This window comes from Bos mutus, chromosome 8, assembly GCF_027580195.1.
Source record: "Bos mutus isolate GX-2022 chromosome 8, NWIPB_WYAK_1.1, whole genome shotgun sequence".
NCBI classification, from domain to species: domain Eukaryota; kingdom Metazoa; phylum Chordata; class Mammalia; order Artiodactyla; family Bovidae; genus Bos; species Bos mutus.
The window spans coordinates 13,967,258-13,991,698 of NC_091624.1; the positions used below are offsets into that span (position 1 = coordinate 13,967,258).

General features: G+C 46.9%; 1 protein-coding gene and 1 pseudogene across 5 annotated transcripts in view; both read left to right on the forward strand.

The window, feature by feature from the left end:
- Positions 1 to 24,441, forward strand: part of PTPN3 (protein tyrosine phosphatase non-receptor type 3) — a 165,935-nt gene that overhangs the window by 87,695 nt on the left and 53,799 nt on the right. For all 5 annotated transcript variants that reach the window (XM_070375136.1, XM_070375135.1, XM_070375139.1 and 2 more), the window contains 7 exons: positions 4,931 to 5,038; positions 5,115 to 5,157; positions 7,787 to 7,865; positions 12,617 to 12,661; positions 16,065 to 16,117; positions 20,703 to 20,823; positions 21,967 to 22,054. In XM_070375136.1, the coding sequence (XP_070231237.1) occupies positions 4,931 to 5,038; positions 5,115 to 5,157; positions 7,787 to 7,865; positions 12,617 to 12,661; positions 16,065 to 16,117; positions 20,703 to 20,823; positions 21,967 to 22,054 (537 nt within the window). The remainder of the gene's footprint in view (positions 1 to 4,930; positions 5,039 to 5,114; positions 5,158 to 7,786; positions 7,866 to 12,616; positions 12,662 to 16,064; positions 16,118 to 20,702; positions 20,824 to 21,966; positions 22,055 to 24,441) is intronic.
- LOC138989047 (U2 spliceosomal RNA) lies at positions 13,977 to 14,094 on the forward strand (annotated as a pseudogene).

Here is a 24,441-nt window from a genome sequence, read left to right on the forward strand (position 1 = left end):
GTTTTTGTGACCTTTGCCTGTCTCTCCCATCCTCTGGCCAGTCCTAAAGGGGTCATCTCCAGTCCCAGACTGGCTGCCGGCAACTGCCCCAGCCTGGAAAATTCAGTGTGCAAGGGAAGGCATCAGAAAGAGAAAAGAGGGTATGGGAGAACCATTGGGGGATGATAGGAGGCCACAAGAATTTAAAGGGTAACAAAAACTGGTCCCTTCTGGAATGCCTCCCACCCCAAGAGTCTGCTTCCTGCTGACCCCAGGTCACTGTGGACCTGAGCAGGCAAGAGAAGAGGGCGGTGTATATGAAGTCACCGCATGGTGGGAGCTCTCTAAAGGCCCCACAGGTCTCTAACGGTTGCTATAAACTGACAGCTCAGCTTAGACCTGGCCCTTCTGTTAAAATTTACATTGTCCTGGAGCTATTCCTTAGCTGTATATCTTCTTCCTGATAAGAACGTGAATGTTTATTCAGCACGTGTTTACTGAGTACCTACTCTGTGCCAGGCCCTGGTCTGGGTACAGAGAATACAGCAGTTAACAGAACAGAACAAAGTCTGGGTCCTTTTAAAGCTTACCGCCCACACGGAGGAAACCATAAGTCAGGTGATAGTCAGGTGATAGTATGTACTTAGAAGAAAACTCTGGATAACAAGGGTGGAGAGTTCAGGGCAGGGCAAAGGGTGGAGTTGTCATTTGTAGGGAAGACCTCACTCGTAAGATGACATTTCAGAGATGACCTAAAGGAAGTAAGGGAGAAACCGTGTGCTTCTCTGGAGGAAGCACATTCCAGGTAGAAGCTGCAGCAGACCAAGGCCCTGAGGCGGGGTTCCCTTAGTGCGGTTACGGAATAGGCTGGACGCCAGTGTGTCTGGAGCGTAATGAGCAAGGAGGAGGAGAGCCAGAGATGAGGCCAGAAATAACAGGTGATAGGTTGTTTGGTTTTTCTTCTAATGCACACGTGCTCAGTTGTGTCTGACTTTGCGACCCCCTGCCAGGCTCCTCTGTCCATGGGATTCTCCAGGCAAAAATACTGGAGTTGGGCTGCCATGCCCTCCTCCAGGAGATCTTCCCAACCCAGGGATCGAACCCATATCTCCTGCATCTCCTGCATTGGCAGGCGATTCTTTACCACTGCGCCACTTTGGAAGCCCTAATAGCCATTTCAAAAGATTTTTTTTTTTAATATCATAAAATGCTTTTGTGAACAAATGAGCTGGCGAACACACATACACCAGCGTGCTTTTTGACAAAATGTCCCTTCCTCCCACATCACGGTGGACACAGGATTGGAGGAATGAACACGGCAGATGGTACAGATAGAAGGGAAAAAAATCAGTAAGGATGGAATATAACATTGTGCTTGATTATTTTGCTATGTCACAACAAAACATTTGGGTGCAAATAGTTAATTTTTCTTCTTTCCCACTTAAGTCTGGAGAAGAAAAAACCAACATTTTCTGTAATAAAATAGGTAGGGTTTTTTTTTTTTTTTTTTTACTTTTTTAACGTAACTTTTTTCCTCTTAAGGGGGCAGGGGATTGTGAAGAGCCTTGTAGGTCATGCTGAGCACTGGCTGTGTTCTGAATGAAGCAAAGAGTGTTGAAGGGTTAGGGCAGAGACCTGATGTGATCTGACTCAGGTCTCATTCAGGATGCTGTATTGACTGGGAGGTGAGGATGGGGCAAGGGCTGAGACTCGCATTCTGTGGCGGAGACCATGATCATTAGACGGGGTGGTCATTCGGCCAAGAGTAAACCAAGCCTGGAAGTAACTTAAAACATGGAACCAGTGGGATCTGGGATGTGAAAGAACCCTCGAGGTGATCCCCAAGGTTTTTGACCTGAGCAGTGGGCAATTTGGAGTTGCAATTTATAGAAATGGGAAAGGCTGAGAGAGAAACAGGATTGGGGGCAGAAATAACTGGTTCTGTTTTAGACGTGGTCAGCTTGAGATGCTTGTTACTTGTCTTTGTAGACATGGCAATATGTACACAAATGAGTTGAAGGAAGAGTCTAGGCTAGGATACACGTGTGGATGTAGAGATGTTATCTCAGGATCACTTGAGACGAGACAGGGAAGATGACTGAGGTTCAGTGTTTAAAGCCTGGGGAGATGAGGAGCAAGCAGAAGACTGCGGAGATGAGGGGAGGCTGAGAGGGAATGAGAAGCCCAGGTGAGAACATGTTTTAAGGAGGAAGAGTGGTGAGGACGGCATCCACCCAGAGGTTATGCGGAGCCTCGGAACAGAGCCTGGCGTTCAGCGGGCGCCCATCATCATCAGTGACGGACATCGCCGTGACTGTCACTCCTGCCTGCGCTGCTTCCCGGGCTTCCAGCAGCCTGGTCAAGGCTGACCTGTGAATACGAGGGCCCGGTTCCAGCTTAGAATCTCCATCGCTTTGTATGTTTTTGCTCCCGGGGGTCACATTCAGCTTCCTTAGCCCAGGCCCTCTCATGACCAGGAGCGGGCATCCTCAGGCAAGCTGGCCTAGATGTCAGCTGTTCTCAACTCAGCCCAGAGAGCAAGGCTGTCTTAGGCAGTGACCTGATGTAGCCAAGATGACCTCTGGTGGGGTGCTGGGCCCGGAGGCCTCTTCTCATCAAAAATGTGTCTTATTTCGGGTCCTTTTGAGAACTGAGTGAGTTGTGCAGCTACTGGAATGATGGATGATGCATTCCAGAGGGGAGAGAGGCAATGCAGAGGGCACGTGCAGGCTCTGGCATCAGACCCACCTGAGTCAGGCAGTCAGACACCCGTCAGCTGGTGGCTCAAGGCATGGAGCCTTTGGGACCTCCGTTTGCTTCTCTGCACAGGAAGTGTGGTGATGGCTATGTGATGTTGCAGTACAGATTGGAGATCCTATATAAAATGTGCAGAGTACTGAGGCTGGCTCCTTGTAGATGCCCCGTAGATTACAGTGATTGATTTTGTTGTCGTTCAGTTGCTCAGTCGTGGCTGACTCTTTGCCACCTCGTGAACTGCAGCACGCCAGGCTTCCCTGTCCTTCACAATCTCCCAGAGTCTGCTCAAACTCATGTCCATTGAGTCGATGATATGATCCAACCATCTCATCCTCTGTCGCCCCCTTCTTCTGCCCTCAGTCTTTCCTATCATCAGGGTCTTTCCCAACAAGTCAGCTCTTCGAATCAGGTGACCAAAGTACTGGAGCTTCATCTTCAGCATCAGTCCTTCCAATGAATATTCAGGACTGATTTCTTTTAGATTTGACTGGTTTGATCTCCTTGCTGTCCAAGGGACTCTCAAGAGTCTTCTCCAGCACCACAGTTCACGTTAAACATAATATAAAATCATACAACTAATAACCTCAGCAAGGGCAACGGATGGCTCTTGGCATTGTGAATATCTTGTAATTCGGGGAGAGACTATGTCATGATTTGGAGTATGTGGACTAGGTCATCTTTTCCAAACCATCCTGACTCCCCTGGGATGGGAGGTGACCTGGGAAGCGGAGGCAGCGGCAGGAGCCAGGGCCCCGGGGCAGGAAGGGGACGTGTTCAGGACACGGGTGTGTCTTACATTCCCACGCTGTGCGCCAGATAATGTGACTGTCCTGGAGAAGCGGCTGCAGGAGGGGGTGACAGTTATCTAATTCTCGCCATGCTGGTCATGGTGACCTGTTTTCAGGTACATCATCTGCTCTCAGGCGCTCAAAAAAGCTGCCTTTGCTGGTTCTCTATGTGGTCTATTTCTGACTCACATTGCCCTTAAGTTAAAGGGTTGGGTTCAAAGGATTCTGGAGAAGTCTGCCTGTTCAAGTAGAGTTTGCAGTTCCCACCCCCGCGCCTTTGTGCTGGGCCATCCACTTGCTGCCTTTGCTGAATGCCTGCACCTGGAGAAAAGGCATGGCGCTCAGCTCCTGTCCCCCTTGCAGACCGTGGTCAGGGGCTGCCTTGCCCTGCCCCCCTGTGTCCACTGTGCCTGGAGTGTTCCATGGCACTTGACACACCGAGTCCCGGTCACTGCTTGCACAGCTGGCCTCCCCGGGAGGGCAGAAGAGGGACGCGTGTTGTGGCTCTGTCCCCGTTCCCCAGCCCCACGCCTGCTCCCTGAGCAGCGAGTGGAGAAGGTGGCTGAGCCCTGCCCTGGACGTGAAGTGGGCTGAGCGTCTCCACTGGCTTCTCACTTCAGATAGCGCAGAGTAGGGAGGCAGATAATCCTCCAGTGTCCCCTGCCAGATCCCTTTGAGAGTATTTCCAATGGCATTTGAGTATTCTTAGCTGTCTTCCTTCATGCCATTAGAGTTTTCCTCCCTGCATACGCTTGCCTGGCTTCTGAGGAGCCAACACGGACCGATGTGGATTAGCATTTTGCTGTGGATAATCCATGAGCAGGTCACGCAGAATTTACTGTCATCAGGATGTCTTAGTTTTCCAATTCAGACATTATCACTTGAGAATCTCAGCTAAGAGGAAGGAAGAAATCTTAGAAAATTAAATTAATCTCATTCTTCTAAGTCATATTTATCTTAGCCTTATTTTCCATATGTTCAGTTGTGCTTCTTGACTTGGAATTTATTAAAGCATTTCTTATTGTAGGGCAGGGCTTACCTGGTGGTGTGGTGGTAAAGAGTCTGCCTGCCAGTGGCAGGAGATGAAAGACACATGGGTTTGATCCCTGGGTGGGGAAGATACCCTGGAGGAGGAAATGGCAACCCACTTCAGTATTCTTGCTGGGAGAATCCCATGGACAGAGGAGCCTGGTGGGCTACAGTTCATAGGTCACAGAGAATCGGGCATGACTGAGCACATGTGCGTACACACACACACACACACACACACACACACGTATTGTAGGGTACGTGTGTGCATGAAATCTCACCACATGTTTTAATACCTTCTTATCTGCAGTAAAGACTCTAGAGACCAGCTCTTAATTTGTTTTAAAATTTTGTCCACTGGACGTTTTCTTTCCTAGAAACAAGATACCGGTCAAGTTCTCCTGGACATGGCTTACAACTACCTGGGTGTGACTGAGAAGGAGTATTTCGGTTTACAGCATGGTGATGACTCACTGGACTCTCCTGTGAGTACGCTCTCTTGAGGACATGCTGCGCTCCTGCAGGGGTTGGTTTTATATCTTATGTTTTCTTACCCAACAGAGATGGCTTGAAGCAAGCAAACCCATCAGGAAGCAGTTAAAAGGTGGGTGTGAGCTTCCCATTTCACTTGAACACTAGGTGTTAGCGTATCACGGCCCGTTTCTCTCCTCCAGTTCTCAGCATACCTGAAACATCTGGAACCTGGATTCCAGGTGGCCCAGGAGACGTGAGTAAGCTGGCTTCCTCCTGCCTGACTTCTGAGTTAGCAGAGAAACTTCCAGATCAGCCCCCAAGGCTCCTCGGCAGCTGTGGGCAAGAGAGGGAAAGGTAAAAGAAGGCGGCTAAGAGCAGAGGAACCCACACTTCTTTTTATAGGAAAGAAAGGGGAAGGACGATGACCTTTTTCAGCCCAGTGTGAGAGCCAGGATGGGAAAGAGACACACACACGCACGCACGCACACACCCGCCCGCCCCAGTCCATTTCAGCAGCACAGTTTTTCAGCCCAGTGTGAGAGCCAGGATGGGAAAAAAATGATACACACACATACATCACACTCTTCCCCCTGCCCCCCCCCCCCACCAGTCCTTTTCAGCAGCACAGTTCCATTCCCTGGAAGCAGAGGCATGGATAGATAGTGTCACAGATACACACATAAGTATATCCTGTTGCTGTAGGTTACCTTCCAGTTAGGCGGGCTGTCCAGCTACACCTCACCCCACTCTCTGCCTGGCTTTCCAGTCACGCTCTCTGTTCCCTACATGTACTTTTTGCCCCAAACCTAGCTGACACGCAGGACCACACACCCACCTCTGCACCTTCCCTGGGTCTGTTCCCTCTATTAGGAATGCTCTTCCCTCTCACTTCCCTATATCCCAGTCTTGCTATTTCTCTTCAATGTCACTCAGATTCCATTTCCTCTAATAGAAGCCCTGCCTCCCTCTCCCCTCGTGTACATTGATCACTGTCTGCTTTGTGCCTCAGAATACTCTCTCCTTCGCTCTGAGTTATTGGCCTTTATCGTCCTTGCAAAACGGCCAGCTCTTTGCAGTTAGGGTACTTGTCACGCCCCGCGTGCTGCTCTCCATATAGGAGGTGGCCAGTAGATGATCGAGGGGTGAAGGCAGGTGGATCTGTACACACAAATGTGCACACCCATGATGACACGTTCCCCACTGGCCTGGCGCCAGGGTGGGAAGAAGTAGCGATCAGGGGACCTGACTCGGATCCCATGGGTGCCCTCACCTGGAGAAGGCCTCAGCCCTCTTTCCTCCTGTGAGTTGTGTCCTTAGCATTCAGAAGTACCAGGGAGCTGCAGAGATGCTGTGCAGGCAACTCTGTGCCCCATTTGAATTCACAGAGGAATGAGCTCACATGTGCATGGACATGTGACAGCAGACAGGTTCCATGCTCAGACTCTGGCATGGCACTGGGCTAAGCTCTGGGAATGAGAGTTGGACCTTGCCCTCAAGGAGCTTACAGCCAACTGTAGGGATGGAGACAAGGGTAGAGGCAGCTCTGGGGTGGCCCTGAGCACGTGATAGGATGCTCTGGGTGCACAGAAGAGGATGAGAAAGGCAAGCAGGCATGCTTGGGACACACAAGTGAGAAGTTACAGAGCGGGGAGGCAGGGAGGGGAGCCAGTAGGGCGTCCAGACCATTGGGAGGACTTATCCATCCCCTGATGTATAGGTCGTCAGCCTGCACCTAGAGCTACAGAATCACCCACTGGACCCAGGTACCTGCATAGAGGTACATTCACAGGTACACACACACTGTTAAAGAGTTTGATACAAGCTGGAGATAAAGGCAGAAGTTCTACTGAGATAGGAGGGTGGATCCCCGAAGGAGCTACGGTAGAGGAGCTCAGTGGAGGAGAGCAGGGTAGAAAAGATTTGCGTTTCAGAGAGTAAGAAGGTTCTGGAAAGGATCAGTGACTAGATACTGAGTAATGGACAGGTGAGAAATGGACATGAAGAAGAGCGTGGGATCTTTGAGACAGAATCTGATCGTCTGTTACCACATCCAGCAAAAGAAATGGACAAAATCTATTCTTACAAGCAAATGGACTCTTGGCCTTGTTGCATAAAATATCTGAATATGTTAGCTGTGTAATATTTGCTGGTATATGAATCATTTTTAGAATTCACTTTGCATTAAAAGCATGAAATATTTTCCAGGATCAAAATTAATTTTAAAATGTGGGCATGCAGAGTCAAAAGACTCAGTGCAGTTAACCTTGGTGTTGTCCTCAGCTGTGTGGCCTAAGGCAAAACTCTGAGGGGTGGGTGGCCAGCCAGCCTGGTGGCTACGTTGTATGCTGTAGTCGACAGCACCCTAGCCTATTCATAGTCCTGGCGGTGTTTGCATTCAAGAATGTATCTGAAAATATTTGAAAAGTGTGGAGTCATTATATATATGAGAGATTTTCTTTGTGAGTTCTGTTTAATCTGCTAAATTAAGGATTTTTAAAATTCCTAATACAGATGATGGAGTGCAGTGTTTGAACACCTCCCTAAGTTAAACATGTTTCGGAAAATAGATTATATCTCATTTTATGCTGATGTTGCAAAAATATTTTTATAGGCTTGGAGATTTCTGAACAGTTAACTAACTCATGCACTCCTTTTGTGAAGCTAGTCCTTTTATTGATGGAAAAAGCTGTGGTCTAGTAAAAAACATGCATTGCCTTTTTTAAAGGGAAAATTTAATTTGTTTTTGAAAAATGTTGTAGGAGGTTTCCCCTGTACCCTGCATTTTCGAGTAAGATTTTTTATACCTGATCCCAACACACTGCAGCAAGAACAAACCAGGTAATAACATTTTTTCTTAAGTTTCCTATTTAGTGTATAAAAATTGAGTAACCACTAAAAATGTACTCTTCAATTTGTCACTGTGGTCAAATCTTTCATTTGGGTGTAACTGCAGCAACAGTCACTTAAGATCCCAGTAAAAACTGGGGGACATGTATTGAAATTTTAATCAGCAAATTAGTTTTCATCTTGAGTCTCTTTCTTCTGATTTGGTGCAGTCCCCAGCATGCTCCTACCAGCACCTTCCCTTCCATCCAGGCTCCTCTTCGAGCTGAGCACGCTTGGTCTCAGAACGCAGGTATTTTCTGCTCCTGCAGGAAAGGAAGTTTGTCAAAGTCCTCTACCGATCAAGTAGTGCAGTGTCTCTGAAGGGCTAGGAGTGAGCTCTTTAGGAGAACCAGAGGTCTCTTAACTGAGAACTTTCTATCAGATCCCCAGTTGGAAGGAGAGGAGGCTGGCCAGCATCTTGCCTCCGCCTCCGCGAATCTGTGAACCAGATAAGGGGAGAGGGCTGCAAGAGTTGTTTACCCCTCCAGGCTTGGCTCAGGTCCTGGCCCTCCTGTTGTGCTGGCACGTGGGTTTTGTGGGTGGGGACCCGTGTTTGGAACCAAAGGATGGGCACAGGAGAGTTGATGCTGTTTAAACACGGGCTCTGCAAACTCACCTGGCCTCTCCTTCCCCTCCCCCAGGGCATCAGCCGGCCCTTCGGTTATTGAAAGGTTTGTTTTTCTAAGGGAGGGAAACTCTTCCATCCAAAAAAAAGCACTGAATGTTCAGGATTGTTAGATCCTGTCTTGTGCCCATGGTGGCCATGAGACCATCACCAAGGAGGCAACACTAACTTGGACAGAAAGTGCTGTTTCACTTTTTTCCTTTTTTTAAATTAGTAATCACATGACCACATTTTAACTTGTAATGTGTGTAAAGGCCAAATATTATTCTATTACTAGTTTGTCTTCTTCGTACACCTCGTCTCTGTACAATAGAAGGCATTGAAAATTTGACTTGTGTTTACTATCAAGTTAAATTTTAAGCAGATATAAGATGTCCCACATGTCTCACTGGGTAACCACGGGACATACACGTGGTGCCTTGAGTTTTCCCCATAATAGCTCTTCACACAGATGGACTAAGGGAAGGTGTAGGATGCTCAACCCAGCAGAATAGTTCATGCTGGTGGATGCAAAGTGGTGACATGATCTATGAGATTTCCCCAAGCTACCTACCACCAAATACCAAGTTTTTTAAATTTTGTTTTAAAATGTCATGATGGATTATGTGTGTGTGTTTTTAACCAGTGGGAATTTTTTTTTATCACAACCCCACATATATATTTTGCTTTGTAATATATTACACAGATACGTGTAAATTACTGAAGCAGACATTTCTTGAAACAGTAGTAAGTGCAAAGCACCCTTAAGCTTTCTCTTTTCTTCGCTTAAAATGCCAGTTGTGGCTCATTAAGTTGATTTTTACTATCCACTGAAGGGTTCCCACCCCAAGTGTGAACCATGCTTCCTCTGCTAGCGGGTTGAGATGCTGGTGCCCCAGGGTTGTGGCTGCCAGGGTACCTGAGTGAAGGGATCACTCCTGCCAACTTAGCCCAGGCGCCCCTCTCCAGGGCCCCCCTCGGGCGTCAGACCCCACATCCATACCCACCAGGAAAGCCTCTGCCTGCTGAGCCTCCTGAGGAGATGTAGGGAGTTGAGGACCGAGAGAAGATTCAGAAATGAAGACTGCCTTCAGATCTGCAAAGGGTTGTCATAGGAAAGGGGGAATTAGATGTGCTTGGTGGTAGAATTATAGCCAGTGAGTGGAAGCTACAGAAAGGCGGATTTTGGCTCAAGACAAGTAATAGACTAAATTTTGTTCTTACCTAAGTCCCAGGTAAAATTCGGTTTGTCCGTGTCCCTCCTAAGAGTCACCGGTTGCAGACGGACACCCAGCCCCACCACCCCACCTCCCATCTTAAGATGGGTGGTCGCCCCAGTGTGGAGAAGATTACAGCTGTCAGTTCCTGGGATGTGGGCACCACTTTGCTCCTAACACAGCAGGAGCCATGCTAGCAGCTGCCCCTGTGCCTCCTAAGAGCTGGGAAAACAGCCAGGACTGCCAGATCTTCTTCTTAGTCTGGGCCAGGTTTCCACCATTAATTTTTTTTTTTAAATGGTCTTTTGTCTTGTTTTTACTTAAAGGAAGAATTTTTCCTGTGTTCCTGACCCATAGTATTTCTCTCTTTTTTTTTTTAATTGAGGTATAATTGATGTACATATTATACACAGTATCTTTTTTAAGCCCCAGCTCTATAGCTTATCCAAAAGGAAGTTCCCCTTTAAAGAAATTTTGATTTCAAGGGTCAAAGAAGGAATACAGAGGTGGTGTGTGTTGTCTCCTGTTTGTTTACCAAGGATCTAGGCAGGGAGGCCTTCATTGCTTTTTTCTGAAGTTGAGGTCATGGATGGGGCAGACTCCAGCAGTGAGCTTTTACATTTCTGAAGTCAGACACACGGAGCGTCTCTTCTAAATGACTTCCTTTATCCTAATCACTGTATCTTTGATTGTGAGCCTCCACAACGGCTGTTCCTGATAAATTTAGACTATTCTATATAGACTTTCATCTACTGGCAGTCTCAGAATCAGGCTCCTTTAAGATTCTTAGGGAGATCCAAGATTCCTCGGGACTTGGGCATCATTCCACTATTCCTGTCTTTTTGTGTGATATCCTGGGGTTGACTCAGAGACATTGCTGAATATACAACAAGGTAGCATGTGGTGAACGGGGGTCTGCAGGTTCCTGTTCTCCTTTACACCCTGAGGAAGACCTACCACCTAGCAGGACTCAGCAGTGAAAATCCAGATTTACCACTGGATTACCTGTGATTCTCTCCCTCCTCTTTTTTCTCTCAGCAGCATTATAGGAGGAGAGAACACTTAATTCCACTTGAATATCAGCTTGAATAAACATAGGAACAAAGTAGAAAGGACCCGTTGTGTTCCCCTAGGTGGCAGAGCTAGAGTTTCCGATATGGAATAAGCGTGAATCAGCATGTGTATGTCACACCATCCCTCAGTGTTCTGGTGCTGAATGCATTAAGAGTAATTGACAAGTCTTATAATCAAAGTAATATCAGGAGATTGATCCTAAGGTTTTTAGTCATTAGACACATAAGAAATTTGTATTAGAGCCAGATTTTTTTTTTCATAACACGGGTGTCCAGGTTGAAATAAGACATCACTGACCCCACGTCACCCATCTGAACATCCGTGTCCTCATCAGTAAAAAATGGAGGTAGTGGTACCCACTTCAGAGTCCTTCAGTTCAGTTCAGTTGCTCAGTCGTGTTCGACTCTGCAACCCCATGGACTGCAGCATGCCAGGCCTCCCTGTCCATCACCAACTCCTGGAATTTACCCAAACTCATGTCCATTGAGTCAGTGATGCTATCCAACCATCTCATCCTCTGTCGTCCCCTTCTTCTCCTGCCTTTAATCTTTCCCAGCATCAGGGTCTTTTCCAATGAGTCAGCTCTTCACATCAGGTGGCCAAAGTATTGGAGTTTCAGCTTCAGCATCAGTCCTTCCAATGAACACTCAGGACTGATCGCCTTTAGGAAGGACTGGTTGGATCTCCTTGCAGTCCAAGGAGGTTGAAATGAATCCGTAAGTTGTGAAATACCACACACAGCCCAGAACTGTGCAAATACAAGGTTGTAACACCATGTGAAACATTCACATCTCAAAACACTGGCGCCTTGACCTTTAAACATCGAAATTAGGACTATTGAGACTGATTTGTTTAAACTGCCAAAATTCTCTCTCTCTCTCCTGCCCCCTGAACACTTCTACTGCCTCTGTATTAGATTTCAAGAAGTTTCCCTTTTGTCACCTTGGCCAGACACTGGAATCTGTATCCCAAGTGAATCCAGGCTTTAAAAAAGAGTGGGGACAGCGGCCAAGTGTCACATGTGTGCCGTGTCCCTAAATATAACGCGCTCCAGGGCTCTTCCTGGCCTGCACGGCATTGTCGATGCCCTCCACTCCCTGGATGGAGGCGCCTGTGACTTACCAAGAGCTTACCAGGTTCTGTCCGCAGATCAAGTCCCAGGTTTCAAAGCAGCAGTGCTGGGAGCTCACAGACACGCGCAGAATTCAGCCTGGAGGCCTGGCAGCCTGGAGTCGGCTGATGTCTGTGCTTTTGCTCAGGCACCAACAGTTCCTGGGACACAGGAAAAAGCCCAGCTGGGTGTTTGCACCCCAGCCAAGGAGGTGTCTGCATAGACCCTCCTCCTCTCGGTAACTTCACACAGTGGAACGTGGGTGTGCAAATGCTGTGTGCAGAACGGCAGCCCCTTGGTGTGTGGGGCTGCCTGTGGGTACTGGTGCTCTCAGATACCCCAGGTTTGACTGGGAAGGTCCAGGGCGGGGGCGCCCACTGGCAGCGGCACCAGCCAGTCATTGGTGGGCTCCTCTTACTCTGTCCATCCCTAAGACAGCATTTGCATGCGGGGCTGGCAAGAGGCTGGCTGGAAATCACCCCCTGGCCCATTGAGACTAAGGCAGCCACATGAACCACTGTGATGGAAACAGGCAGCTTTGCAATGTACGGGAACAGCATCTGATACTTGAAACAAAAATATGTTTTTTTGTGTTTTGTTTTTCAAATGTGTAGGTCTTGTCCTTCACTCATCTGTCATTTTTTTTTGCATGTTTTCCTTTGTGTATTATGAATTAATGAGATCAATTATTTCATAGGCATTTGTATTTCTTACAACTGAAGATGGATATTTGTGAAGGAAGGTAATGAGAATTTTTCATCTTCTTTTTCCATCAGTTGCCCTAGACTACTGAAATTCCTGGTTTTAATCTAATGAGTGTGCATTTCTGGTAACAATATTAAATGTAAACAGCAATCGGATGTTGAAAGCAGCATCCTGCTTGAGACATCTGTTTCTGGCTAGGTCTGGACTTAGGAAGCTGAGAACCGATAAACCTCATTTTGTTTGTTTCAGTTTTATTACAGAAGGCAGTTATCTTTCTGGTAAAGACCTGAGAAACTGTAGAGAGAGGGAGGGAGAGACCCTGAACATGAAATGAGCTTCATCCAGGAAGGCACATCAGGCCCAATTAGGTCCCCTCCGAGCCCCTTAGTACCCAGAAGTGACTCTTTTTCTCTCTGGGAAGCTTTGCTGGAAGACTGGAGCTTCAGCCATGCTTCAGCAGTTCTTGCGTATGAGGACCGTCTCCATGGCTGCAGAGTATCTGAGCAGCTCAGGAAGGGGAGGGGGACTCCAAGTCAGTGGTCCCTGAGCCGCCACCTCCAGCATTCAGAGTTTTTCTTGACTTACCAGAGACACTGCAGCAGGTGAACGGGTGGGAACAGCCGTGTTTTGCTCCTGTCCTTCCCACTTCCTCTTTCCTTCTACTGAGGAGGGTCTTCGGAAGCCCCCTCTGGGCTACCACGTGGGAGCTTGTGGTCTCACTGGAGAAATGAGACAGGAGCCCGTGAAGCAGCTGGGACCACTATGCGGAGTGGAGAGCACAGCCGCCGTAGGTGTTAGGAAAAGACGCCGCCGGTGTGGGCTTTGTGAAGTGTGGACCGCTGTGATGAGCTGGGGCTTGGGGGCTGGTGGAGATGTGAGGAGTCAGATCTCCTGGGGCAGAGAGGACAGCACCCCATGCCCCACAGTCCTAGTTGGAGACCACATGCGGGGGGCTTAAGAGAGAAGAGAGAGGGCGAGCTCTTCCTATCACACGTAGGTGTGCGTCCTGGATCCAGCAGGCAGAGCAGCGCTGTCACGGGTGTTTAAGCAGGAGGGATCTGGCAGGAGCAGCGTCTACAGGGAAGGCTGGAAGAGGCTGAGGAGCTTCCATCTAGGTGGGAGGGAAGGTGCAGCTCTTGAGAGAGCTGTTAAAAGGCATCCAGGCCAGAGAATAGGGGGCAAGGAGTGTGGGGCAGGAGGGACGGTTAGAAGCAAGAGATCCCTCAAAGAAAGGATCGCCAGAACTTGATGGCCTAGGGGCCCTAGACCGGTTCTGTAATTTGGCTCATCCTCCCATTTGAGGGAGGAACAAGTCCCTTCTGTAGCACAATAAATAGGACACGAGGAGATAAATCACTTCTCGGCCTCTTGGCTAAGATCAAGCGTAGTGTCTGTTCTTACCAGTTTAATAAATCTCACTGGGCAGTGAGGACACCGCCCTACCCGCACAGTCCCAGTTGGAGACCCCCTGCTTATGAGAGAACACAGGGAGAGAGAGAGGACCCCTCCTGTAACCCGGTGCCCACCCTTGCCTGCGGCAGCCTCGTGTTTCAGGGGACCTCTCAGCTGAAATGGTCACCCCTGCCCTGGGTCCAGGCTGCCCTCTGTGGCAGCAGACACGGTTGTCTCTCTTGTGTGCACACCGCCGTGTTTTCCCCACACGTTTTGTGAGCATCTGTTACAAGACAGGCACTGACTGTGTGGTCAGATGGGGCTGGGCCCCCCACCCCTACGCTCAGGAGCTTCCAGTCTGGCTCTCCAAGTGTTGGAAGTTGGATATCTGCATTTTCAATGGGAGAAACCTATTGAGGGCCACGTCCTGGCTTAGACCCCCGGCACCTTGTGAGGCCTGCAGGAGGCCCCCATCTCGGGGGCGAGGGGTGTGGGGTCAGGGTGGCATCTGGCCCTTAGGAACCGTGGATCTCTTGACAGAGTCGGTGGAGCTGGTTAGCATTTCTCCTGGGCTCGGAAGGGTTTGTTCATCTTCTCTTTCCTGCTGAGATAGGCGATCTTGTCTGACAGATGGAGACCCTGAAACTTACTGAGAAAGAGAGGAATCTGTCGAAGAACACGGTGTTCTTTAGTTTGTTATAATTTACGCCATCCTTTGGAAATGTTCTTTCTGACTTACTCATAGGGTTGTTCCTAAGCTGTTCCCCAAATCTCATTCACAGGCTCTTCCTGTAGCAAGGACACCAGCTTTGACTTCACTGAAGCCCATCTTGGTGGGAGAGTGAATGCTGACCTTTGCTCTCCCCATGGGCTGAGTCTCCAGATGACTGAATAGATAGCAAGTATCCCTAGATGTATCTGCATTTAGAAGTTCTAGCAGGAACGCATGGTTACTTGAAAAATGGTGGCCCCCTCAGGGCTACCTCCATATTCATATTCTGCTTCAGGACCGCGCACAGCACAGCAGGCCAGGAGGGGAACCCTGGTGAGCCAGCCAGATTAGTCAGAGAGGTGGGGGTGACTCATATCTTGGGAACTTCACGGGCTGCCATGGAAACTGCACGTTTTCTCCACTTCCCACGGGGTTGCTGGGCGGAATGCTTTTAAACTCTGTGTCCCCCCCACCCACCCAACCCTACAAGCCCTCACCCTTGCTGCCATTCATGTGTTGCTCTACCTGGCAGTGATCCCTGGCCCAGATCTGCTGAATGAGCTCCTAGGCAGACTGAAATCCGAGGTTGAATGGAGAGAAGGGAGCCACCAGATGGTTCGGAATATGACAGAGACAGAGACAGAGTTTTTGACCCAGACGGTGTTTGGGAGGGCACTGAGCTCAGGAGGAAGGAAGGAAGACACGTCCAGCTTGGGTTTGTGGATTTCTGATGGACGTAGGAAGACTGAGGTGCGGCTGACCATTGCCTCTAGGTGGGGAGTTTCAGGAGGGTGAACAGATTTAGGAGTCTTAAATCATAGTAACTAATCAAACAATTGAAAACTCACAGGAGTTTTAAAATTCAGAATACGTTTCTGTTTTTCCCTTCTGAAAGGATGTGACCCTTTTGGAAAGCAGGTAATGAGAGTTAACAGAACTCAGGAATTCAGTTAGTCCTAGGAGAGGTCTCATGTCTTTACCAGAAAGAGACAAAGGCTGCCTGCCCATTGACCTAAGAGTACTCTTTTCGTCTTAGTGATGTGAGCCTGACCTTTCTTGACCAGCCAAACCCTGGCCAACATCAGACCTTTAGCCTCATGGTATTTGTATTAATAATGAATGATTTTAAACATGGGAAAATTCTCTCTTAATTTCAAAAACTCTTCAGTGTGTTACATTTATCTTTACTGTTTGAGGATCCTGAAATTCTTTGTTATCATTCGTGATGTTTTTAAATGATTAATCCAAGAAAAAGGCACGTGCTACCCATGATCAATTGCTGTTTCGGGCTGTGGTGGGTTCTGGTAACTTTCCTAATGTGTTTTTCTCCTGACAGGTTAACCTGCCCTCTTAACTCAGCGGTGGTTCTAGCATCCTATGCAGTACAATGTAAGTCACAAACGAGTGTTTCGTGGATGGACAGCTTGCTCTGACCAGTATATTATGAAACTCTCTGGCCTCTCCTCTTTGACCGAGTCGCTTCCTCCCTTCCCCAGGAATCCTGTTGGGCAGCATCTCTGGCTGTCCGGATGGTCCCAGTCTTCTTCCTCACTTACACTGTCCTGTGGTTCAGGGATGTTTGGTTGGGGAAAATGAGGTTTTCTCCCAGGGGAGCCGAGAAGACAGGAGAATCCTATCCCACATTACATTTTCCAGTGGCTTCAGTCAGTTTCCAAAGGCTTCAGTCACAATCAGATTTGACTCTGTAACAAATCCCAGTGGGGCAAATGCTGCCACCAGTCACTTCGTATAGATGTGGAAACTAAGACCCAGATAGGTTCAGAAATTGCTGGAGGTCACTCCCAGCACTTGCTGGGTACTGCTCAGAAACACTGCTGGGATCTTAGGAATTTTATTTTTAGTTTCAGTAGAGTGATGGGTGATAAGCCTGGAGCAGCACAGTAGAATAGAAATATAATGGGAACTGCACATGTAGTTTTAAGCTTTCTGGTAGCCATATTAAAGTAAAATAAAATGGATCATATTAATGTACTTAGCTCAGTAGATTCAGAATATTATTTTAATACGTATTCCATGTAAAAACAGTAAAGGTATTTTCCTTTTTTTTTCACAGTAGGTCTTTGAAACCATTCCAGGTTTTACAGTCCCAGCACATCTCAGTTTGCACCAGCCACATGTCAAGTGCTTGCTAGCCACATGTGGTTAGTGGCTGCCATGTGGGATGGAAAGTCCAGGTGGAATTTTCCATCAAGGCCTGTTTAAGCTGAAGGAAGAATCCTCTTATTCAGTCATCTCCCCACATAGCCTGCATCTCCTTCTCCCCAGTGGGAGACATGGAAGAGGTGGCACGGGGGTGAGCCTGGGTGGATGAAAGATCCCCTCTGCCTTCAGTACCGCTGAAACAGACCTGGCCTTGTCCCGTCCATGTGGGAAATGACACCAGCCAACCTGTGTTCTTAGTGGTCACTAGACCCAGTGGGCTCCATCTCTGCCAGACTGGTCTGCTGAGGAGAGGTTTTTTCCCATATCTCAGAGTGAAATTTGGTACCCACAGCTAGAGCTTCAAGTTTGAAGGGCAGGAGCACTAGGAAGGACTTAGCTTTGTATGCAAACTCCATTTAACCCTGGCCCTCCATCTGCTTCTAATGTAGTGTTACCTTGCTGAGTCTCTGTTTTCTCACCTGTAAGATGGAGGTGATGATGGTGATTAGGACAACTTGGAATAGGCCTATTCAGTTCATGTATCACCTGGGAAGGTGATAACTAGAAACTCTAGAGTTGGACCATCGCTGTTAACTGAGTCAGTGAAAGCACAGGCTGAAGCCACACTACCTGGGCCTCGGGTCTTCCACTTACACCTACCTGACTTTGAGCCTCTTTGGGTCTCAGCTTTATCTGTCGGATAGGGATGATAACAGTATCTAATCATAGGGTCATAGCAAAAATGAAATAGACGTAAAACTCTTAAAACAGTGCCTGGCTGATGGCAAATATTACAATGTTTAACTTGTACTATACTTTCTTTTCTGCCCAGCAGAAAACTGTCTAAGGAACAGCCTATTGCGGACTTCCCTGGTAGTCTTTTGGTTAAGACTTTTGCCTTCCCATGGAGAAGTTGGGGGTTTGATCCCTGGTCGAGAAGCTAAGATCCCACATGCCCCATGGCCAAAAACCCAGAACATAACAGAAGCAGTATTGTAACAGCTTCGATAAGGACTTTAAAAAATAGCCCACATCAAAAAAAAATCTTAAAAGGGAACAGCCTCTTGTAAACAAGCTATTTGTTGTTGTCGTTTAGTTGCTGAGTCATGTCTGACTGCGACCTCGTGGACTGCAGCAGGCCAAGCTCCTCTGCCCTTCACTGTCTCCTAGAGTTTGCTCACGCTCACGTCCATTGAATTGGTGATGCTGTCCAACCGCCTCATACTCTTGTCACCCCCTTCTCTTTCTGCCTTTCATCTTTGCCAGCATCAGGGTCTTTTTCCAGTGGCCAAATTTAGAATCCCAAATAAAATTCCTAAGTTTCAGCAGTCAGGTTTTCCTCTACAAAGAACCAATAGAGTAGGGACTAAAGAAAGTTATGAGCACTTAAAAAGTCTAAACTAGCTGCAGTGCAAATTTGAGCATGACCGTCATGCTAATAATATCATAAGTTGTCAGAAGAGCAGTTTTAAGTAGAGGTTTCTTATTCCTCCACCCTCAAGTATATATACCTACCTACATTTTCTTACACTTCTGTGCATATATTTCTGTAAGGTTAATTCTTGGATATGAAATTGCTTGATCAAAGAGCAAGCCTAAATTTTATCTGATACACTTTGCCAGATTGTCCCAGAGAGACATCTGACATGAAAACAAGCCTACCAGTGGTCAGCGATGCCAACCAAAAGCACATGTTCTGACCAGATAAAAAGTAAAGTGATCTGTGGATAAAGAATCTGAAAGGACTTGATGGTGAAAAATTGCTGGGGGCCTGCCAAGAATCTGTGAGGGTCAGAGAATGAAGTTTTTGAAAATCACATATCTGTTCTATAATGGTCTCTGAGCCTCTGCCATGTGTGGTTCTGCACTATCCCCGAGTTGCACAGAGAGAGCATGACTGCTCTCTGCAAGGGGTCTGCAGCCGGTGGGAGACAGAGATGGAGCAGCTGATGCTGGCAGTGAGGATGCACACGGGGGAGGCGCTCGCTCTGTCCTCCTTGGCGGGGGGAATAGAAGGAACAGGGGGACGTAGTGTGGGAAAGCTTCCTTGTGACGGCCCCTAAGAAGAGCCTCCAAGATCAAGTCGGACTATGATGAATAGCAAGTCAAGGGCTTTCCCAACAGGAAAGCTTGACACGCCATACATTTGAGTACCTGAGACACCTTCTGTCCCGCAGAATACAAAATATCAGCCAGAAGAATGCATGGGACTTAACAGACAAGGTATTTCCCACATAAGCGCTTATTTCCTTTTCTTTTTGCTGTAGTTAGCTTTCTCATGTGTTGCTTCCCCACAAATAGAAAAGTGTGTTGCTCTGGAGTTTCGGGCATGTGGTACAGTAAGTAGATAAAGAGGATGGACTGTGGTCAGCATCTAGGCTCCAAGTTACCAGCCTGGGCAGCAGTGGGCAGGTTCCTTCCTTGAGTCTCAGTTCCTTTGTCTGTTTAATGGGGATAAAAGCAATGCCTGTCACTAGGTTATCAAGAGCGTCTAGTGAGGTGATGTCATTGGTCATTAAATTCACTGTGGAAACTGCCCTGTGCTTTGCAGACGGTTTCCAAAGACTGGTTTAACTTTGTTTCCCCCTAGTGGTTAGCACAGGGCATTGCAGAGTAGCCAACTAAGATTTCAAGGGTCTGTGAGGGTCAAAGAATGAAGGTGTTGAAAATACGTATTTTTATATAATGGCCTTTGACTCTCACAGAACCCCCTAGAGGGAGTTCTTTGGTTTTATATTAAGTACAGATATTTGTCAGTGACCTGACTAAAGAGAAACTTGCTTTGTGTTTGCAGAAAGGCACAGGGGTTAGGACTATTCGTTAACATGATGGATGACCAAGTCAAGCTCTAAGATCTTCATGAGCTGATGTAACATGCAGCATTCAATTTAATAGGACTCTGCCTTGAGTTGTTTGACCTCAGGAAAGCCATTTGCAGTGTTTGGCTTCCCTCTGGGGACATGACCACTGTCATCTGCAAATGGCCAGCAGCAGCTCATAGGCCTGGCAGGCAGGCTGGTGGAATGGTGGGAACTCTAGCTGGGTTCTGGCCTTGACTGCTGCAAAATGGCTCTGTGATGGGGCTAGGTCCTCTTTTGTCTCTGGACCTCAGATTTCTTTTCCTTCAAGACTCAGAATTCGGATGAGCTGATTCTAAGGCTTCCTCAAGCTTTCTTCATTGGGGACCCTGCCTAAGGGCATCTAAATTACTTCCTGTAAATGCACTGTCATATACTTCACCATGAAAAGACTCACCTGTAGGCCACACTTGTGCTTACATAGTACAGCCCTGACACTCCTGGCCACAGCTTAGCCACATTTAGCTGGCCTTCCTGGCCTGTGGTCCACCCATGACCAAGTCAGCCCTTTTCCTCTTGCAAAGCTGAACTTCGCAGTAGCCTCTGTGCAGGTCAGTTCCAAGCACCCAAGTACCTACTGTGTGCCATGCCTCGGTGCAAGGCTCAAGAGATGAATGTGAGCCACTCCCAGCCCTCAAGGCACAGTGAAAGGAGAACACAGATCCCTTCATCACAGCCCAGGTCTCAAAGAGCAGTCCTTCTGTGTGATGGCAGTCGAGGGTGAGCCAGACCACGTGAACGTAAAGGAAATACCCTTGCATCTGACTTTGCAAATTGGGGATGAAATTCACTTAAGCAACCACCTCGCTCATCTCCTTTCCTTCTGGGATGGGAGACATTGATATTAATAGCAGAGAGTATTTCCGATGAATTTTTTTTCTTGTGATGTTGTAGGTGCTTATAAATACAGACCACACTGAAAAGGTGCTCTTCCCCTCATTCTGTCTTGATAGCTCATTTTGGAGACTACGATTCTTCCGTTCATCTTCCGGGCTATCTCTCTGATAGTCAGTTCATACCGGATCAGAACGAGGACTTCTTAGCGAAGGTGGAGTCGCTACATGAGCAGCACAGGTGAGGAGGGGCGGGTGACCTACTTTGAGTACTCAGGTCGGTGCTGTCAGACCTCGCATCCCCTTGGGTTTGATGTCGTCTTCTCTGGCTTTTGCTCGTGAACACTCTTTCAAGAGGTGGGAGGTTTGTGAACCTTGAGCTCTTATGGTGACAGATATATTTGGCATAACTACCATTTCTGTAAAGTAGGAAATCCTATGCGAATTCTGGATGACTTGCTGTGTTCTCTTTCAGGATGTCATTGAAATCTATTAATTCCTGAAGGAGATGCCCATTGTAAATTTGGCTGCCCCACACGTTGACTCTACCAAACAAACTTTTGAATGGTTTCCTACATTTAATGAAATGGGCCGTTCCCTTAAGTGGTGTTGAATAGACAGACAGGCAGGTGGACCCATGTGCTGTCAGGCTGGGTAAATCCCAGCCCTGGTTCAGTTGGTGAATCTGCCTTCCTTCCAGAGGGGAGCACCAGCCGTCTGTAGCTGCCTCGGGCCAAGCCTCCATTCCAGCAAAGTCACCCTACTCTGGCCTCCTCTTCCCTTGCCTCCTTTCTCTTCAAGCTGCGGTGGCTCCATTCAGTCCGGGTCAAATAAGGGCCACTCTGACCCAGAAGGCCAGGTTTCAGGGGGCCTCACATTCTCAGGAAGGCCTTAAAAAACAAAGGCCTAAGCAACCAGTGTCCCTTCAAAGAGGCACTGCCAATCCTCTCCCAGAATCGCTGCCCATGCAGGAGCCAGCATCCTAAAATAGTACAGTGACGTTTGGAAGTTTGAGGCTGCTGCTAAAAGGATAGATAAAGGCCAAAAGACCTAAAGAGCATGTGCTCGTTTAGCAACTTGGAAAAAGTGGGGTGGGGATTGCAGAAGGTGACAGTCTTTGTCTCTGGATGTTGAGAACCCACTAAATGAGAGGTGTTATTTAATATAGGAACATGAGGGCTAAATGAAGTCATATTCAGTGGACAAGAAAAAAAAAACTTGGTTTAGTAGCTTTGGGGGTTTAGTTGTTTAAGATTAACAGTGTAAGGCATTTAATCACCTTATAGTAATGATACCAATTTTTTTAGATTTTTATTAGCTTTAAAATTTGGGGTTAATGTTCAGTTTGTTGGATAAACACTGTGTATTCCCTCTGCCTCTGTAGTGGGCTAAAGCAATCGGAAGCAGAATCTTGCTTTATCAACATAGCTCGGACTCTCGACTTCTATGGAGTGGAGCTGCACAGTGGTAGGGTAGGTACCTTTGGCATGTTGTAATTCAAAACTTTTTTCAATTTTAATTTCTGAACATCTGAAAGCTGCTTTGAAACTTTTCCAGTTTCAAATTAAAAAGATCTTTTTTTTAAGGTATCTGAAAAGTTTATAAAATAATATTAAGTTTTGCTGGTTATTTATCCACTATCCACTTGTTTTTTTCATCTTTTCCTTTGTACGTGAAGACTTTTTACTCTTGGAGGGTGATGTGGGCTAGAAACAAGTAATTTTTATAAGACCATCTCATGGTTAAAGAGGTGAAAAATGTATAGATTTCCATTTTCCAAGTGGCTCTTTAATGAGCCAAGGTTTCTACTGTTTAATCTTAGTGCTGTTCAAGTTACAGCCTATTATGTACTCAAATATGATAATTTTTATTATGATGATCAGTTCAGTTCAGTCGTGTCTGACTCTTTGTGACTGCATGGAGTGCAGCACACCAGGCCTCCCTGTCCGTCACCAACTCCTGGAGTTTACTCAAACCCATGTCCATTGAGTCCGTGATGCCATCCAACCATCTCATCCTCTGTCATCCCCTTCTCCTCCTGACCTCAATCTTTCCCAGCATCAGATCTTTTCAAATGAATCAGTTCTTTGCATCAGGTGGCGAAAGTATTGGAGTTTCAGCTTCAGCATCAGTCCTTGCAATGAATGTTTTGGACTGATCTCCTTTGGGATGGACTGGTTGGATCTCCTTGCAGTCCAAGGGACTCTCAAGAGTCTTCTCCAATACCACAGTTCAAAAGCATCAATTCTTTGGCACTCAGCTTTCTTTATAGTCCAACTCTCATATCCATACATGACCACTGAAAAAACCATAGCCTTGACTAGATGGACCTTTGTTGGCAAAGTAATGTCTCTGCTTTTTAACATGCTGTCTAGGTTGGTCATAGTTTTTCTTCCAAGGAGCAAGTGTCTTTTAATTTCTTGGCTGCAGTCACCATCTGCAGTGATTTGGGAGCCCAAGAAAATAGTCTGTCACTGTTTCCACTGTTTCCCCATCTATTTGCCATGGAGTGATGGGACCAGATGCCATGATCTTAGATTTTTGAATGTTGAATTTTAAGCCAGATTTTTCACTCTCCTCTTTCACTTTCATCAAAAGGCTCTTTAATTCTTCTTCACTTTCTGCCATAAGTGTGGTGTCATCTGCATATCTGAGGTTATTGATATTTCTCGGCAGTCTTGATTCCAGTTTGTGCTTCATCCCACCTGGCATTTTGCATGATGTACTCTGCATATAATAAGTTAAATAAGCAGGGTGACAGTATACAGCCTTGACATGCTCCTTTCCCAATTTGGAGCCAGTCTGTTGTTCCATGTCCAGTTTTAACTGTTGGTTCTTGACCTGCATACAGATTTCTCAGGAGACAGGTAAGGTAGTCTGCTATTCCCATCTCTTTCAGAATTTTCCATTTGTCATGATCTACACAGTCAAAGGCTTTGGCATAATCAATAAAGCAGAAGTAGATGTTTTTCTGGAGCTCTCTTGCTTTTACTATGATCCAGCAGGTGTTGGCAATTTGATCTCTGATTCCTCTGCCTTTTCTAAACCCAGTTTGAACATCTGGAAGTTCGTGGTTCACATACTATTGAAGCCTGGCTTGGAGAATTTTGAGCATTACTTTACTAGCGTGTGAGATGAGTGCAGTCATTCAGTAGTTTGAGCATTCTTTGGGATTGGAATGAAAACTGACCTTTTCCAGTCATATGGCTACTGCTGAGTTTTCCAAATTTGCTGGCATTATTGAGTGCAGCATTTTAACAGCATCATCTTTTAGGATTTGAAATAGCTCAACTGGAATTCCATCACCTCAACTAACTTTGTTCATAGTGATGCTTCCTAAGGCCTGCTTGACTTGGCATTCCAGGATGTCTGGCTCTAGGTGAGTGATCACACCATCGTGGTTATCTGGGTCATAAAGGTATTTTTTGTATTGTTCTTCTGTGTATTCTTGCCACCTCTTCTTAATATCTTCTGTTTCTGTTAGGTTCATACCATTTCTGTTCTTAATTGTACCCATCTTTGGATGAAATGTTCCCTTGGTATCTCTAATTCTCTTGAAGAGATCTCTGGTCTTTCCCATTCTATTTTTTTCTCTGTTTCTTTGCATTGATCACTGAGGAAGATTTTCTTATCTCTCCTTGCTGTTCTTTGGAACTCTGCATGCAAATGGGTATATCTTTCCTTTTCTCCTTTGCCTTTAGCTTCTCTTCTCAGCTATTTGTAAGGCCTCCTCAGACAATGATTTTGCCTTTTTGCATTTCTTTTTTGGGGGAATGGTCTTGATCCCTGCCTCCTGTACAATGTCACAAACCTCCTCTACAGTTCTTCAGGCATTCTGACTATCAGATCTAATCCCTTG